The sequence below is a fragment of the Catharus ustulatus genome, chromosome 9 (genome assembly GCF_009819885.2).
Source record: "Catharus ustulatus isolate bCatUst1 chromosome 9, bCatUst1.pri.v2, whole genome shotgun sequence".
In the NCBI taxonomy this organism is placed as follows: Eukaryota; Metazoa; Chordata; class Aves; order Passeriformes; family Turdidae; genus Catharus; species Catharus ustulatus.
Genome location: NC_046229.1, coordinates 19,841,640 through 19,859,761, shown reverse-complemented (window position 1 = coordinate 19,859,761; position 18,122 = coordinate 19,841,640). Strand labels below are relative to the sequence as shown.

Genomic DNA, 18,122 nt, shown 5'->3' with positions numbered 1-18,122 from the left:
TTGACTAGGAATATCAAAGTAGTGAAGGTTCTCTTATGACATGGAAAAGCCAGTGGTAAGGGTTATTTAAGGAATTCTAATTAGCTGAGAACTATAGCCACTATTATCTGTCTACATTTGATCAATTTATTGCTAAAGCTTCTCAGAGAAACCAGTAGTATTCCAAACTCAGTAAAACTCTTAGCAGTTTTTAGCCAAGTTCGAAGGAATGTCTGGTACAGGGAAAACACCAGACAGATGGATTAGCTTGTGTGATAGAGCAAAAAAACAACAAGGCCTATGTCAAGGAAAATTCAGAGGCTGGCATTTTCACAAAAAAAGCCTCCCAGAGTAGAGCAGGCAGTAGGAGCGAAATTGCCAGCAGTGAATTTCTCTCCTTGAGAATTGATTTCCCAAATCAATGTGATTTAATGTGTTTGTGATCTCTGTTGGAAAGGACATTGTTACCTCTAAGCAGGTTTTTAGTCAGTGGCTGATAAGAGTTTGAACCTTCACTGATAAGATTAAATAACTGGTCCTAACATTTCTGAATGAGTAACTAGAGAGAAAATCTATCAGAGGATCAGATTCAGAGTTCTTTGAAGCAAATTGAAATCATGCTGCAACTCAGGTGTATGCATGTTCCAGACATAACATATCTATCTTGAAATTATCTTCTAGTCCAGGTGTTCCTCACTAAAGTCTCCTGCAGTTTTTGAATACATACACAAAATTTCATCTATGCCACAAGCTATAAGACATATATCAATAATACATGTAGTTATTTTCTGTAACCCTTCAGAACTACAGAACAGACCTGTTTAAATGCATTTGCTACTTACTAATAATGAGAAAAAAAGCCCAAAGAGAAAAAACAAAATGCAAAGCCCCAAAGCAAAACAGATCCTTGTGTAATAATGACTTGGGAAAATAAGTCATAAAATGGTAGAATATTTTTGATATAAAAAATTACTCTGGAGTGAATAGATTTATATATGTTCTCCAGTCCTGGGAAAATTATTATACCAACATAGAAAAAAAAATCCTATTCTAATATTTATACAAGGTTTTAAAGAGGGATTGAGACTGGAATTTGCTTGTCTTCTTCCCCATGCACACTTTTTCTTTTTTTTTCTCATATATACTCTGCTAGGTAATATTTAAAATGTGACTTAATCACACCTGTATTTTATTGAGTCTTGATGACCTGCCTCATACTGCAGTAAATCCCTGACATGTGGACAGAGGCCAGGATATGCAACATTACTGGAGTTCCTCAATTCCTCACACAGCTCATACTTTCTTTTCTTTCTTTTACAAGTTTTATTGAGTGTGTCATGAATTGAAGTGTATATGAAAACTAACTCACAACATGTTAAACTTTACAATATGACAATGGCATAATTGTTATTTTTTACACTGAGCTTCACTGGCCTAGTTTTCCAAAGAAAAAGAGAAGGATTGGACAAAAATGTTACCTAGTTCCTTACTTCCAAAGTGGTATTGAACAATAAGGACTCAATGCCTTCAATGCTTTCACTGAAAGAGGTTGTGTATTTTGCACTGTCACTGCCCAGCCTCTAACACAGGCATCAGATTCATGCTCACACCAATACAAATGAGCTACACCTTCCTAAGGCTTGCAGATTTTAGCTAGTTATACTTTGAAGCTTTGGGATTTACTTTCTTTATCAAACTTTCCTTTTTATAGGCATGCTCAAGTATGGATTTGAGTTCCTCACATGATATGCATCTGATTAATTTTCTGTACTACTGGTAGAATGATTCAAGCAAGTATAACATTTTCTACTGCAAAATGTCATGCAATGCTGAAAGAACTAAGTTATAATCAAAGCCCTTAACAAATACTTTATAATGAAACAGACATCTTTTACCCTGATTTAAGGTGTTTGATTTTACCTAGGCTTAACATAAACTCTCTCAAATAAAAGCCAGGTTTTCCCACCTACTGTGGCCCAGGTGAGCCTAGACAGATTCCTTCTACAGCTCTTTTAGAAAAGTCCAGTTTGTTGTCAGAAGACACACTTAAGAAATCCAGCCAAACCCCAATACTAACATTTTGGTTTTATCACAGTATTTGGTGTTCGCAGCAATCTTTTGCACCAGAATCACAAAGACTTTTAGCTCCCAGTTCCTAAATGTATAATTTTTAGCCTGCTGAATCCTTCAAAAATGGTTTCTAAAGCAACGAAAATCAAATGCAGTAAGAACTGTTTCGTTTAAAGAAAAAAAAAAGACAAATAAAGGATAAACATTCTGGAAACCAAAGAGAGAACAGCACTTGGTAATTTTTATACAGGCATCACATTTTATAGATTTTGTAGCTGTAAATTGGATAGTATTATAAAATGAAATAACTGACTGAAGTTAAGGAAATTAAGAGAAGCTGGAAGCAGAGTTATATTTGCAGCTGGCCTTTGAGAAGTGCCTAACAGAGATGCATAGTCATTGCTGTCAGGGGGAGAAGAGATCCTTTCAAAAGGTTGATCATGTTTTTAGATGCACAGAATTACCCACTCAAGGTGAACTTCTCTCTCCATTTGCCAGACAGGAGTAGTGCAAGAATAAGGCTCCTATCTGAACTGCTAAAATCAGACAAAATGAATTCTCTCATCTATCTATCTATCTATCTATCTATCTATCTATCTATCTATCTATCTATCTATCTATCTATCTATCTATCATGATTTCCACTTTTCTTTTCTGTAAAGTACTGACCCATCTGCTCATTCTGACAGGATATTTCTGTTCTGTTGAAATCATCTCCTCTCTTTGGGTGAATGATTAAACCAGCCCACTTTTGCCTGCTCTTAATGACTAACTTATAATTTAGAGGTGTTTCAGTTCTATTTGGGAAAATGTAATTAAGTTCACTGACAAGATTGATATACCTTCTCTCTGAATAAAGCTAGTTCAAACAAAAGTGGCAAGTTTAGGGCTGTGAAAGGACTTGCATTTCAGAAAAAAAAATCTTGCATTTTTGATGTATCTGAGAGTATGGAGATGCCCTGTCTGTAAAAGTTCAAATATTTGTACAGCATAACAGAATGATTCAAGCTATTCTCATCCAACTGTAGATGCTGTTTCTTAACATTAAACCCACCATCAAGACAGGGAGAGCATATGAAGTGCAGTGTGGAATGTTCTAAGGAGTATATCTCCTTTTGTTACAGAAGAATGAAACATGAATTTAAAATCCTAAGGAAACTAGCCTGGATGACACTTTACAGCCTAACTGAAACCAAAGGAGCTATTTTCTTTATGCCAACTGAAACAGTTCAAAATCTTTATTAAGTGACAGTAGCACTTCAAACTTACCGTAACTGATGGTCCAGCAAAAACAAGACTAAGCAACATCAAGAAGGGAACAGACTCTTGTGTAGGTTCAATGTATGGCATACTCAGACTCTTGTCATAGCAGTTAAATCCAGAGTGAACCGGCTTGAAGACATCAGTAAGTTCAAGAAAATAGAGGCTAACAACAGAAGATGCCAATATGGGCAACTAGAAGAGAAGAAAGCAACAAATTACTGTTTGGAAATAGAATAGCAGTGCTTTTGCAAAGACAACACAGTCTGTTAACAAATCTCTTTGATATTTGTAGTTTATATCTCACTGCTCCTTGTCATGCCTCTTTTACTATCTCTAAATAATTAATTCTCTAGAGATATGATACTGTTCAGTTGATATCAATAATCCTGCTGTATACCAAGCTAGTCAAAACACCCAGCCCAATCTTTAGCACATATAATTTAGCCTTTTCATCTATGAATCATTAACAGAAAAACTTTGATTTAATTTTTTTTTAAGGAAAGCATGCAGTCTCCCATGTGGGGCCTTAGCACTCTGCTATTCATCAATCACCCTTTCTGGTTCTTTAGCAACTCTCTGTCATGTATGACAGTCTTTACATCAAAGCCATTTTGCATTAAGTTTCAAAGTAATAGTTAATGAAAACCAGTATCCAGTCCTTCTCTAGAATCTAAATATGTGATAATGCACATCCATTTTGCAATTCTATCAAAAAAGCAATTAACTTTGGCAAGACTCAGTCTGTTTAGAACCTTGATGACTCTGGCTCACAATTCTTTTATCTTCTAGCTATTTAGTTATCTAACCTTTCGCAATTACTTCCACTAATTTATTAAGAGCAGAGTTGGCCCTTCTGGGAGCCTAAATTCACCTCTGCTCACCACGAGCTCCTTAAAGCACAGGATCAACTACTAAATCTCTGTGGAAGAAAGTAATTGAAGAGAAGATATAGCAAAAAGGCTTTAAAGCTATTGGTTTAAAAGTGAACAAAGGGAGCACCCTGGCACCCTGGCAGATGGGCACTGGGATATTCCGAGGTGACCAGCAGGATGTGAGGTACCTATGGTTAAGAGCATCTGAGATTATGAGAAGCAGCAATTTTGAAAAGAATTTTGAAAAAGCCAAAAGAATTTTGAGCATACTTGATTATTCTTACAATGCTCAGTTCACATTTACAAAAACAACTGATTGTTTAAAATCAATGTCATTCATGCCATTCTGCAATGCAATATAAAAGCAGAGGTAAAATGGGATCCATATGTACTTTGAGAAAATGATGAATAAAATCTGCTCTGCATGAGAGAGGGACAATGGTTTCTTGCATTAATGGCAATTTTCCAATTTTTAAGCATTGAGTTTATAAAATTCAGGCCCTGGGTGATTAAAGAAGGAGAATTCTTGCTAAATTTATTCAAAACATCTTTTAATGAGTTTTTGTTTAAAAAAGAACAACTTATCTTTGATGTGCTGATTTGAAAAGGGTGACTTTTGTCTTCAAAGTGTTACAGGCAGAATCTGAAGAGGGTGGTGAGTGGAAGAATGTTGCTTGTCTGGTTGTATCTGTGTTCAAGTTGATTATATTGTAATGTCACATAGTATAGAGACTGTGATTGTGTACTAAGGGAGGAAGTGTGGATTGGCATCCTTAAATACTGTGAGCATTACAGAAATAAGACCAGGCACCTAGGAGGTTTGCTCCATTAAACAGTGTGCATATATATATATATATATATATATATATATAAATGTGTGTGTGTGTGTGTATATATATATATCCCCAAACACATCCATATTTGCACTCACTACTATATCATACATAAATATTATTTACAGCATATAAAATACACAGCATGTAACACACGTGAACACATAATATATAACTATTATATAATCTGACAGATATATACATGGAATAATTATATACAATCTCACTAAATTAAATCCTGTTTCTTGCCCATCATAGGAAGAAGTCCAGTTCTTTAGCAGGACACATTATATAATAAATATTATATATATATATGTAACATGATATATATATAATCCTCACTTCATGCTGGATACATGCATGATTAGTCAACACGGGCTAGACTCCTTCCAGTCATTACATAGATGTGCAGGATAAAATAGGACTTCCCTGAACTCTTCATACTCTGGGAATAATTTAGATTGCTGTGGAACTGGGTGTCCTTCTTTCAACATTTGCCTGCACAGAGACCTGGTGTGCAGGGAGCTTGCACTGACTCTGTGCTACTCTTGCTAGGACATTGAAATTCTACACAGCATTTGAGCTCTCAACTTCCCTTCTGCACTACATTTAACTCTTGAAACATTTGCAACATCCTTTATTATTAACTATTTGAAAGTCATACCTAAGGACTTATTCAGGATTCATGTCCCATTGAGCAAAGCACCTTACAATATGACACAGACTTACTCCAGTGGGCTAAATGGAGAAAACACGCAGATGCCTATTGTCCCTTCTTTTCAGAAATCATGCCCTTTTATCAAGGTGTCCCCAAAGGTTAATTTCCCAGAACAGAAACATGGAGCAGGCCACTCATGGAACACCTTGCATTCAGAGTTTAATCTTCACTAATTTTCCATTTCTCCAATATCAGGAAGGGAAAGTCTCTCTTGAGCAATAGCTTATGCATTAACCACAAGGCAAACTCTACTTGGATCACAGTATTTTTAGGCAGGCAACTGTTTTTCATGACAGTATTCAACTATCAAAAATAGACAATTATTTGAAGTGGTATTATATTGTGGAGCACTAAAATAAAAGGTAGTGAATAACTTTTTATTTAAACTACTGTATGTAAGGTGCAACTATTATTAATTTTAAAATAAGGAATTTTAGGAATTGCATTTTACTGTCTTATGACTTCAGTACAGGACTCATGTTATTTCTGACTGTAATTATCCATTCTGCTAAAGAAAAGATATAATTCTAAAGGATTATGAATCTCTGAAATAACTGCTTACAATACTGATGAATAGGTCTGTAGTCAATTTGCTGTATACAGTATGTCAGATCCCAAAGGACATTTTTTCCCATCTTTTTAAAAATACAAATATAAAATGTGTCTTCTAAAAGTCTAACAGTTCTAAAAAGGAAAAGGCAAATGTTTCTAAAATCTTCTAAACAGTCTAACTGGCTATTTAATATATGAATATTTATGGAGTGTTCTGCTTAAGGCAGCAGCATTTCTGTAATTATAGACTTCGGCGCCCAACACCTTGAAAATGTCAAATATAATTAGGTGGTAGAATGTATATTGTTTTAATTACAAAATGGAATAGGAATTTTCCTGTGCCTAATTAGAATAATAAAACCCCCAACGTCAATTCTTGACTAATCCTGACTAATAAGTCTTTATACACTTACTTCCTTGGATGGATAATGGAGAAAGATCCCTCTTTAGCTTTTAATTTAGACCTGTAAATTCAGAATTTGACCAAATGGTCAAACTCTATTCAGCTTAGAGTCTTAAAGTCAGAAGGATAATCAGCATAGCTACTGAAAAAGTTTGATTTATGGTCTATTTATATTTTAAGAAAGATTTTTTGTCTTTTCACTTCTTACCATTTTCTTAAACTGTAAGTTAAAAGCCTTCATTAAACCACAGAACTTTGCAATTAAAAATAATTAACATTATTAATATTTTAAAAGCTTTTGCTGTATTTAGTGAGGAATCATCCAAGCATCCAAAAAGATGTTTTCTGTTCCCAAGAGTTCAACAAGGATGCAACCACCCAGAGATATTGTAAGGAGAAAAATTCCTGTGTTACACAGTGCAGGAGAAACCACAGCAGCATTCAGCAGCACAAGTTCTCTGAACTGATGGGGCATGTAACAAACCTTTCTGCTGGCCAAGAGCCACAGGACAGCTATCACAATGATAGATCACAGAGGACTGAAAGAAGAGATGGCTAGGAGAGGAGTTCAGAGGTGGGGGTAACAGTTCTCCAGGCTGTTCATCTCTGTTCTGTGGGACATGCTCTGATTGCTCTGGGGATCATTTTGGGGTGCTTTTGGTTTACCTGTGAGGATTAAGATTGTCCAGGATGCACAAGTGCAAGCACAATTTGCTACAGGTCATATAGTACCACCTATGCACAGAAGCCATGCTGGTCCTGCCCAAAACTCAGAATTTGGTTACTGCTTAACCTCTGGGCCCAAAATTGCTGGGGCACGTCCAGATACATAGAAATACTTATGTTAAAACTTGCCTAAGGTTAGTTTTCCATGATTTTGAATGTATGAAACAAGGAACCTGTAGAGCTGTAGCCCACTACAGACTGTATCATCACTCCTACTAACAAGCTACAGGTTTTGTACTGAGTTTGCAAGGACTCAGGACTGAGGCTCATCAAACTGTCTTTGTCCTTAAACCTTAGAAATCAGGCTACAGCCAATTTGTTTAACTTTCATATCCTTCTATGGTATATCTCTGCATGATTTTTTTATTTATATCTAGCAGTAACAAGTAGTTATTTAGTATAAAATGAGCTGTAGTGTAGCGCATCCCAAATTTCTTTCTCAGGAGCACTATAATATTGATGGGGATTCGGATTCTTCCTCACTCTAGGAACTACTTTGGTTCATTTTTATGTTTGCTAATGCACTTTTATGCCTTCCTCTCTCTTGGTCTGTCTTTTCACATTACATCCCAATTTACTATATGTAGCATGGTTTGCATACATTGGATTCTTGTTTTTGATCTCTTTGTTGCCCTTCATTTTTGCCAGGTCCAGTTCTGCATTTCTTTAGCTGATCACTGGGTCAGTTTTTATACCCTTGAGGTCTCCAGTACCAGTACATGCCCCATCTCCTACCTACACTTACAACTCCACCACATTGCTCTCTCTGTAATGCAGAATACAGGTCTGGTGTGACAGCAGCGGGCTTGCAAACAGGTCAGTGGAAGGTCAAGTAGTAGGGAAGTCTTATGGGAGTGGATAGAACCTGGGAAACCCTGGCTTCTATAAATTCTCTAAAACTGTACACTGCTAGTTCTATATTTTACTCTCATATTCATCCACACTTAACTAAGCAAAAAGTTCCTCTTTTTCTTCAGGAAACTAACATCTTAAAATTCATGGGTTTTGGGGGAATTCAGCCATGGAATGTCACATACTCAGATACCTGAACCTGTTTTGTAGGTAACAGTTATGTGACTTTTGCTTTGCTAAATTACACTGTCTGGGTGTCCTCTCTTACACTGAACTCATACCCAGATCCTGTGGTGATGTTGCCTGTATAAAAGGTAGGCAGGAAAGAGAGGAGCAGCATGGATGTAGCTTTCAGAGAAAGTCAAGACATGATTTGCCAGATGCAGACTAAAGACAGTAAGATTAGCCCAGCTGTCGAAAGAAAGGATTATGGGATGCCTGATACACTGTTTGGATATATTTTTAAAATAAATTTTAGACTTGGATGGCCAGGAACTTCTCAGTTTTTTAGATAGTTCTGCAACCCTTCCACAGCAAGCAAGGGGTTCCTGAGTATGGGAGCTGTCTCCTGATGTTTCACTTGTTTTCTGGGACTTGGGAATCTTTGTAAGCAATCAAATAAATAAACAGGATTGCCTCAAAGAGACAGCAAATGAGTGCCATTGGTTTCCCAGCATGATAAAAATATCATCTAAGTCTGAGAGATGGATGGTTTAATTAATAACTATGTTTAGTTCCCATGACAGGGCTGTGGCATCGTGGAAGATTCTATTAAATTTATCATAAATGTCAATTCTTGTGCCAAGGAATTCATGGTCTAAATGACAAGGCACAACAGATGGATGAGACAAGAAAGAGGGTTGTAGTGTGTTGGAGGAGACAAGGTGTTCCTTATCTAACTACAAACAGTAACTACAGCTTTCAGCCACCCTGGTTGTTGTCCTGTTGTACTTTGCTGTGGGATTCACAATGGACAGGAGGAGAGAATGGAAAGAGGATAGAATTATCTTATTCTGACAGGGGTGAATACTGAGGTCATTGCTGTGATTGAAGACCTTCCAGAGTAGGTCAGTATTAAGAAATGGCATCAGCCAAATTCTGCCATTTTCTCATTTTTGAGAGCTCATGACTGTCTGAAGAGAAAGTACTAAGCAAGGGATGACTACAGAGCAGGGGACTGGCTTGACAGAAAAGTGAGATTTTAGATTTAATTTTATGTTCTAAACCTAATTCTTAAATGTCTCAGGCTCGTAAAAGAATACATTCAGCCTTTTCCGAAATTGAAGGCTTCCATTTGTATAAAGGCTTTTTGCTTTCCTGCCTGAACTTGAGTTCCTGCTGCTCCTTGTCCCTTTTCTGGATGCAGGTTTCATCTGCCCCGAATCTGTAAGGATTTAGTCTTTTCTCTAAAACTTGTCCCTCACCATTGTCTAACTTTTGTGGAAATTATGTACAGATAAAATATAACTATCTTTCTTCTCCTAGACTTAATGCAATTTGATTTAATTTCAACCTAAAGTTGAATTTCAAATCCCAGATGTCTTTGAAATCTATTATAATTACCATTTTGGAAAATTAAGTTATCTATATTTCCAGCATTGGTTTCAGAATTTAACTTAATTGTTTTGTGACTGCCAATTACAGTCTAGCTTTGGAAATACAACAGCTATCTTCCTGCAACTCGTCAAATTATTCTTATCTTTTGCCAGATCTTAATAGAAAGTTCTCAGTATGTGTAAGACCAAAAAACAGAGTTTATATATCAGTGATACAATTCCGATTTATTTCAGAAATCGCAGTCATGCTGAATGCACTATAATCCTAGAAGTGCTTTATTTCTTTTTTTTATAAATACATGTGAAGCAGCAATCACACAGGGAGAAACCAACAAAATAAAAATTGTTTAACAAAAATATTTTGGGCAGGAGTAATCTATAAATACTTTACAAATTTTATATATTATATATTTCACATATGTATTATATAAATATATGTGTTTAAAGTAAATTCTCAGGCACAATTTTAAAACACAAAACCACCAGTAATGCATTTCTTTTCAGTGTGACTTCAAAATAATTAATTACTCCTTATCTTAATTACTATTGTTTGATTACATGAATTATAATAGCAGTCAATTAATAATTGTTATGATCAATTAATAACTGCATACAGTGAGATTTATGATATTACATGTACTTTTGATTACAAAATTTATTTTATGCTCCTGCTGCAATGTTATGGTAAATCAAGAACAGCGGCACTTCCACAAAAGGCAGCTGTTTCCAGGTCAGTGTCACCAAATTTCAGCTAGAAATTTCTACAAAAACCCCATCTCGAAAAGACAAAGCTGCCAGTCCCTACACGATGCTACAATTTATTGCACTCTCGAAAGCATGCTGATTTCCATACATACGAAACAAATGTAATCCTGTAGGTGCCATCCTTTCACCAGTGGCCTCCTCCCATGCTGTTTGGCCACTTCTGAACTCCCTACAAACTGAACTTTGAGGTGGCAGGATCATCAGACAAGATACCATGTTTGTAATAGCTCAGCTCCTGTGCATGTTAAGGTTCCAAAATATGCTGGTTTTTATTAACTTTGCCTCCAGTGTAATAGATTTTTAACAACTATAAAAGATGATCAGAGATGGTAGGATTATAGATTTTTGGAAGAAGCAGTAATTCAGAAAAATGTATCTCCATTAATTTCTAACATATTCAGGCCTTCTTTTAGTACTGGAAGTATTAGGTCAAGAGGATGTTGCTGGACTGAAAAGGGAGAAGAGCGTTCTTTCACTGAGAGCTACTCAAACTCTACACTAGCCAAGCACATAGACAAAACCAGAAGGGACATCTAGCTTGTGACATTTGCATTTGTTTTCCAAAGACAGCCTTGGCACAGGGGTGACACCTCCCTTTAATTCCCCTTTTATGGTCATCTCCTGCTAAAAGCTGGTACTGCTTAGGCTGTATGGCTCTTCCATAAGCACCAAAGTGACAGGGCTGATGCAACATTGATTACTTGACCAATGAATTATACAGCTGCTGTGAATGCATAGCAGCCTCCTCAGGTCTTGGATAGCCCCCTAATATTTTGGGGATATTGGTCTGTAATGCAGCTTTATAAACGCATCTGTCATCTCTCCTCTGAGAGTCAGCCACATGACTAGATCAGCTCAATGAGCTGAGAGCTAAGTGTATTTCTCCTTCTCCTCTCACACATGGATGACTCTTTTGAGAGAAAAAGATGTATTTGGAAAGTATTATGCTACTTTGACAGTAGCAAAGGGATAATTTCATCTACTGCCATTGGGGATCTTTGTTGGGTGCAGCTCCCAGTTAATTTAAGTATAACAGAAAACCTATCTAGAGAGGACTATAACTACATTGTGCTTCTAAGGCACAGCATTACAGTTTAATATCTTACATTAGGTCCAAAGATCCTGTTCTTAGGAAGCAAGATTTATTCCTACAGCCTATTATCATTCTTATTCTAATCACTGCACTCCCCTAAATTTAGTTTTTTTTGGCAGTCACACCTATTACAAGACTTGCATGTCATTGTAATTTAAGTATTGTGGGTCATACATGGCTGAACAGCTGAAAAGCATTCCAGATGTGACTAAGAAGTGCTACTGAGTATCAAATGATATTTCAAGCCCAGCTCTCTCAGTGTATGTTAGAAACAAAAGGAAGTAAAGCATCTGTTACTGAGACACAGTGGCCATTCTCTACATGCATTTATTTCAATGGGGTCTCATGACCTCCTGAGTTCTGCAGCCTGGAGTTCCACAATGATAACAGATCTTTGTGCTTTCTGCTGGTGAGAATTCCAACTCCTTTGGGGAACAAGGAAAATAAGTGGTCTTCTACTACTGGAAGAAGTGTTTCCAAACTAATTAAGGCCTGGCTGAGCTCTGGAAAATGTAGAAAAAGCAGCTGTATTCATATGTATTCACAACAAAGAGCCTAGAAGACAACATAAGGAAGCAAATTTAACTGCACAAGGGACATTTCTAAATATCTCCAATTTTAGTCCCTGGAAGTTACACAACCAGCAGATGAAGGCTGTGCTACAGCAACACAGTTTAGCTGGAGAATAAATGCATTGAGTCATGCAGATTGACAACACCTTGACCTTTTGCATTCCCACATATTAGGCACTGGATGAAGCAGTAGTGCCACTGAAGTCAAAGGCAGAATTTATGCAACTTCCATGAGAACAAAATTTGAACCAGGAGTTTTTGAAATGGGAGAGCATAAGTAAAACTATTTCCTTCACCAAGAGAAATCTGTCTGTCCTGATTCCAAAGTGTGACCACTCTGCCAGGAATGGAAACTACGTATCTCTGGAAGTTTTCCAGATTGATATTAAAATTCAAGACATTAACATTTCTTCTCTAAGTGAATATAATAATGATATATTCTGAATATGCTGAAAACAAAGTCAGTTAACAAAACCCAGGAATACTTATTTTCAAGGTCTCCCAGAGGTATGTAGACTTTTTACCATGAAAAGTAATTCCCACTAGGCCAGAGGGACATGGAAAGCTTTGTCTTTCTCAGCTATGCAAATGAAATTCAGATAACCCATACATTCAGTCTACAGAACCCTAAAATGCCTTAAGCATAATTAGGAACAAAAGAGACCTAACTGCCTGGCGGTGATGATTACCATGTCCTTCAGGTAAGTGTGCACAAGGCAATCTAAAATTATTCAGCTCTCAGGAGTGTGTGGTAATAAGAGGTTCTGCTAAGCAGAACTATTACCAGTCCTTTAAAATAATCCCTAAAACATTCTTACGAGACATAGGATAAGTCATCATGTTATTTTATTTTATGAATCATGAAACTTGAAAACATGTAATTGAAAGTGTGTTGAGATTTATTTCATAATGTTTATTTGCCCCTAATGCTTTTAGAGAATGACCCATCTACATTTTTCAGAAGCTGTATCTTCATTTTCTTTCCATTTCCCTGTCTTTCAAAGCTCTAGCCTAATTCTCCTTTTGTTTTTCCCATATAAATGAAGAATAGTTCTCATAATCTTAAGAGGAGGCTGTTAGTTTTATGTCTTAACACTTTTTTGGAAACACTTGCCAGTTTGAATTGTCCATCAGTTCATAGAATATGTTCTGAGTTGAAAGGGACCCACAAGGACCACTGAAGTCCAACTCCTGGCCCTGCACAGGCCCATCCCCAAGAGTCACACCCTGTGCCTGACACCATTGTCCAAACACTTCCTGAACTCTGTCAGGCTTGGTGCTCTGACCACTTCCCTGGAGAGCCTATTCCAGTGCCCAAACACACTCTGGGTGAAGAATCTTTGCGCAATATCCAACCTAAACCTCCCCTGATGCAATTTCCTGCCATTCCCTTGGGTCCTGTTGCTTGCCACCAGAGAGGAGAGATTGGTACCTGACCCTCCTGTTTTTCTTGTGAGGAAGCTGTAGACAGCTTTGAGGTCTCACCTCAGTCTCCTTTTCTCCAGAGCAGTTGGCCTGCCTACATTGTATGTAATCATATTTTTATCTAAGCCTGAAAGTCACTGCCACTAAACACATTTGTTTACTGGAATTAATCTCATTCATAACACATTCTTAAGCATCTTAACAGTTGAAACCCCCTAGTGTCAGAACTTATTTGTGTATTGCTGTTCCTAAGGTTCTGCATGCTTGCATTATTTTGGTTGTTCCATGTATCATTTCACTCTTTAAAACATATTTCATTTGTATAACATGAATAGATCCCTTTCCTACCACGTTGAAAAAAATTTAAACTTTCAACTCAACATCTTTTTTTCCAAGTCTGTGCTTTTGTCTAGCATTCAAGAGGGAAAAAACAAGCACATCTTTAGAATTTTTTTTTAAACAATGTGCTTTTCCTTGGGCCTAGACCTTCTAAATAGGTCTTGCTGGAAAGTGGATGTCAGCATACCTACTTTTCTTGTTTGAAGGTGGAAATTTAATGGGCTATGGGGTTTTTTTGTTGCAATTCAGAATGGAAAGGCACTGTCTGCTATGATCAGGAGTGGGAAAATAAAAGAGGGATGAGTGCCAAAAGAAAAAAAACCCACATAAAAGAATTGACAGCATTCAAAGGCAAGAGGTTGAAAGACTGTTTCTTACCATCCATTTATGAAAGTAAAAGCTTTAAAACTCAGAAAGCCTTATTTGAAGTAGGTAAATTTTGGTTTAAATAGTTGGCTGTTGTTGGATTGCATTAGGACCTTACCTCCCGCTTACAAAGGAAATCCTTATGACATGGTAATGCCTGTCAACCACACTGGGTGATTGCTCTATCCCTTACACTTCCAAACTTCTCATTGCAATTAAATGATCTCTGAATAAATCCCTCTTTATGGAGTACAACTTAATCTGGTTCTGTTGGAGCAATCACAACAGAAGATTTGAAGTCATGTCCTTTCCCTGATGCTGCTGAAGTGCTGGCATTTGCTGTGCTCCAAAGCTTTAGAAAGGCATTCTTGTTAGTCTGATTGGAATTAGTGCACATGTGCAAACGTGGAGGGGGAGTTCACAGGGAACACGAGCTACATGCTCCTTTCAAGTATCACATGAACTGCTGTTACCCTTTCACCCAAGTGATTTGAGTACCCAACTGAGAAGTGGGAAATGATTTCAAATCCTCCTGCTATGTAAAGGGACAGGGTTGATAACTCACCAAAAAGTTACCTAATCAACGTTTAGATTCAGGTGTATTGCAGCCAGTTTTTTCTCTTGATGCTGCTTTTCCTTTTCAGTTCAAGAGGGGCTGTAAATATGCAGTTCAATAATTGGAAATTACTCCTGGCAGGGAAGGGCTACACAGGCTCTTGATTGCTCCTGTGACTGAATAACATGGAAGTCTTAAAAGTTCATTAGGACACCTTTCTTTGACTCCCTCAGAGCAACAACTGAGTGTTGAAAAGATCTCCATCTGTTTTTAAATGAATCTGGAAATGACTTGCTGAAGGAGCTAACAGTCCAGATCTGAGTGGAGAAGTTGTCTGCCTCATGTGGGAACTGTAAGCAGAGCTCAGTGTAGGTTCTTCACTGCTCACAGAATCCTTTACCTTATTCCTTGTAACAGCTGCAGGGAGCTTCTATATGTATGTAATCAGTATTACATAAGGCAACTCTCAAGAGCAGCAGGCACACACTTTGTGCTGTTGCTCTGCATTTCATCCCATCTTGCTGCAGGCCAAAGCACAGCCCACCTAACGGCACAAGTTTTGTTGTGTCTTGCAGGACCTCTACATCATTTCCAGCATTACAGTCCTGCTCAGGTTGAGGTACAGTAACCTCCCTTCCTGTCTGGATTCCCAAAGCAGCAAAGAGAGCACAGTGAGTGAAGAAGCCCCTTCCCTGTTATTAGGAGCTTCTCCAAGTTTGACCTCTCCCTCCTATGTAAAGTTTATATAAGCTATATGGCACAGCAAGTGTCTTCCATCAAAGGGCTTGTCTTGAGCAGGCCTAATCACATTGATAGTATGAGCTTGATGTTTCCATATTACCACTCTCTGTTAAGCTTTCCAGTTGGTGCAGCTTAGTGTTAGGTGCTGACCATGTCCAGGTGCTTATGGAACAGAAACATCCCACTGTTATCTAAAATTCCCTGAGAGCCCAATCCCCTTCTACCTTCCAGAGAACCTCCATAGCACTTCAATTGCATCTGAGAGAAAATATATTTTGTTTTATATTTCACCCTCTGTTTATATTTTTGTATTTATATATATATAATTACTATATATATGTAATGATATATATCTATATGTGTGTGTACATATACGTGTGTGTATGTGTGTATATATATATATGTAATGCTTTTGATTGCCAGGTATAGTTAACTTACACTATATTTTACCATTAAGTTCTTCACATTATTATCACAATCTGTTTCCTACCTAGGTATGAACCTCAAAGTGCCTCAGGCTCTCTTCCCTGTGAGTAGGTCACATGAAACACTTTAGTCAACCCATAAAACATTTTTACCTTCCTCTTTCTGCCGTGCCATTAAACAAATCCACATCACAACGGTTTCTTTAAGCTTAAACTATGTCTACTCATGATCTTCCAGAAGTACCCAAGTGACTGTACTTTCCAGGGAGGCTAAGTGCCTCCAAGTGACACGCCAAGCAGCCAGTGTCTCTGCAACTCCACCTGCTACCAGCTGAGCAGCCATAGCAGGTTTTGCCCTAGAAGATGTGCCGAGAACCTCATTCTGTTTTCCAAACAGACATTTTTAGCTCTGATAGAAGAAACACATACTCCAGGGGTCAGCAAAAATATATCAGTGATTACATATTTGAGAACATTTCTATTTTTCTAAGCATTCCCTTATGAAGGTGATTTTTTATTCTATCAAAGCGATACAAGGAGCGTTTGCCTGGAAGCCAGCCCTTCTTGAAACATGTCTTCCTCCCGAGAGGTTCCTGTGCACATAGCCCGATTTAGTTGTGCAACCCTTTCATGTTCTGAGTAATTCTTAGAAATAATTCCTGCTTCAGAAGGCTCGAAAGATGAGATTAATTTTTGCCCGCTCCTTATAGGGAGCTTCGATGCTGATTTCGGCGATGCAAAGCATCACGTAAGGGTTTTGCACCAGACGGTGCGGACAGCGCACCGAGGCTCGCTCGCTGTCCGCGCACCGCGTTCCCCGCGGATCGGCTCCGCGCCGCTCCCCGCGCCCGCCGCCAGCCCCCGGGCAGCCCGCTCGGCGCAGCGGCCACTCACCTCCACGAAGTAGAAGCAGGGCAGGAGGGTGACGCTGTCCTTGGTCACTTTGCCCTTTTGCCGCTCCTTGGCGGACATGCTGGCGGGGCTGCGGGCGGCGGCCCCGCGGCCAAGCGCAGCCCCGGCCGCTCGCAGCCGCCCGCCCGCCGCGGGTCCCCTCCGCCCGCCGCCGCCGCGCCGAGCGCTGCGCCGTGCGCGGGGCTGACGTCAGGAGCCTGCTCGGTGGCGGGCGGGGGTCCCGGCCGGCTTAACCCCTTCGAGCCGGGCCAGGGAGCGGGGGCCAGGGGAGCCCCGGGCGGGGCGCCCACACGCGGGGATGCTCTGGCTGCGGCAGATTTGTACGCACCCGTACAGGTTTGAGAGACCTGAACAGGATCCCGGCGGGCATCGGGGTGTTTGTGATGCTCCTTGTGGAGTCTGCTGAGTTTATCTTGTTTCTGGGAAATATTTTTTCTGAAACAGAGTAGTAGAACGTTCCAGGGAATAGCATTCCTATACAACTAGTGTTCTCTTCTTGCAGGTGTACTCTTTGAAATCAAGAGGCTAATGACAGCTCACCTCAGTCTTAGTGCCAGTCAGGGGGAGTAGTGCAACCGGGACTGAGCCAAACTGAGCTCTTCAACCCCATGTGCAATACTGAGGCATGTGATTTCTCTGATCTGTGAAGTATCTGGTGCAGTTCCTGCTACAGTCTTCAAGAGAACAGAACAAACCTGAGCAATTGTTTCCATGGTGAAATGTGCTAAGATCCTATTTATGGATCAAAGTTTGCAGCCTTTTCTCAGGCAAGCTCCTGTTGATGTCAAAGAGAGGTAACCTGGATAAGGCCTGCAGGAATTCTCTGTAAAAGATAGCATTTTCATTCTTTAGGGCGTTAATAAGGTCTGCAGAAGTTGACTTGTCCCTATAAGCTTATTCTTGCATCATGATGTTCAGCTTTAATGTACAAGGAGAGAAGTGTGACTCAAACAGTCATTGTTTATTTCCTGTCTTTCTCCTTTGGGGGGAAAATGGGAGATTACCTGCTGTTCTTGTTCAGATGGTTGTTAGTATTTTGGCTGCTATGGCAATGGAAGTGAAGGTTCTCATCAGCCCGTTTTCTTTTCTAGCTGTTCTCTTTTC

The 18,122-nt window shown here is 38.8% G+C and overlaps 1 protein-coding gene across 1 annotated transcript in view; it reads right to left on the bottom strand.

Moving 5' to 3' along the window:
- Positions 1-17,132, bottom strand: part of PLPPR4 (phospholipid phosphatase related 4) — a 30,421-nt gene extending 13,289 nt beyond the window's left edge. The window contains exons 1-2 of the mRNA XM_033067272.1: positions 17,001-17,132; positions 3,319-3,504 (exon numbers count right to left, since the gene is read on the bottom strand). Coding sequence (XP_032923163.1) covers positions 3,319-3,504; positions 17,001-17,078 — 264 coding nt within the window. The 5' untranslated portion in view covers positions 17,079-17,132. The remainder of the gene's footprint in view (positions 1-3,318; positions 3,505-17,000) is intronic.
- Between the last annotated feature and the right edge of the window lie 990 nt (positions 17,133-18,122).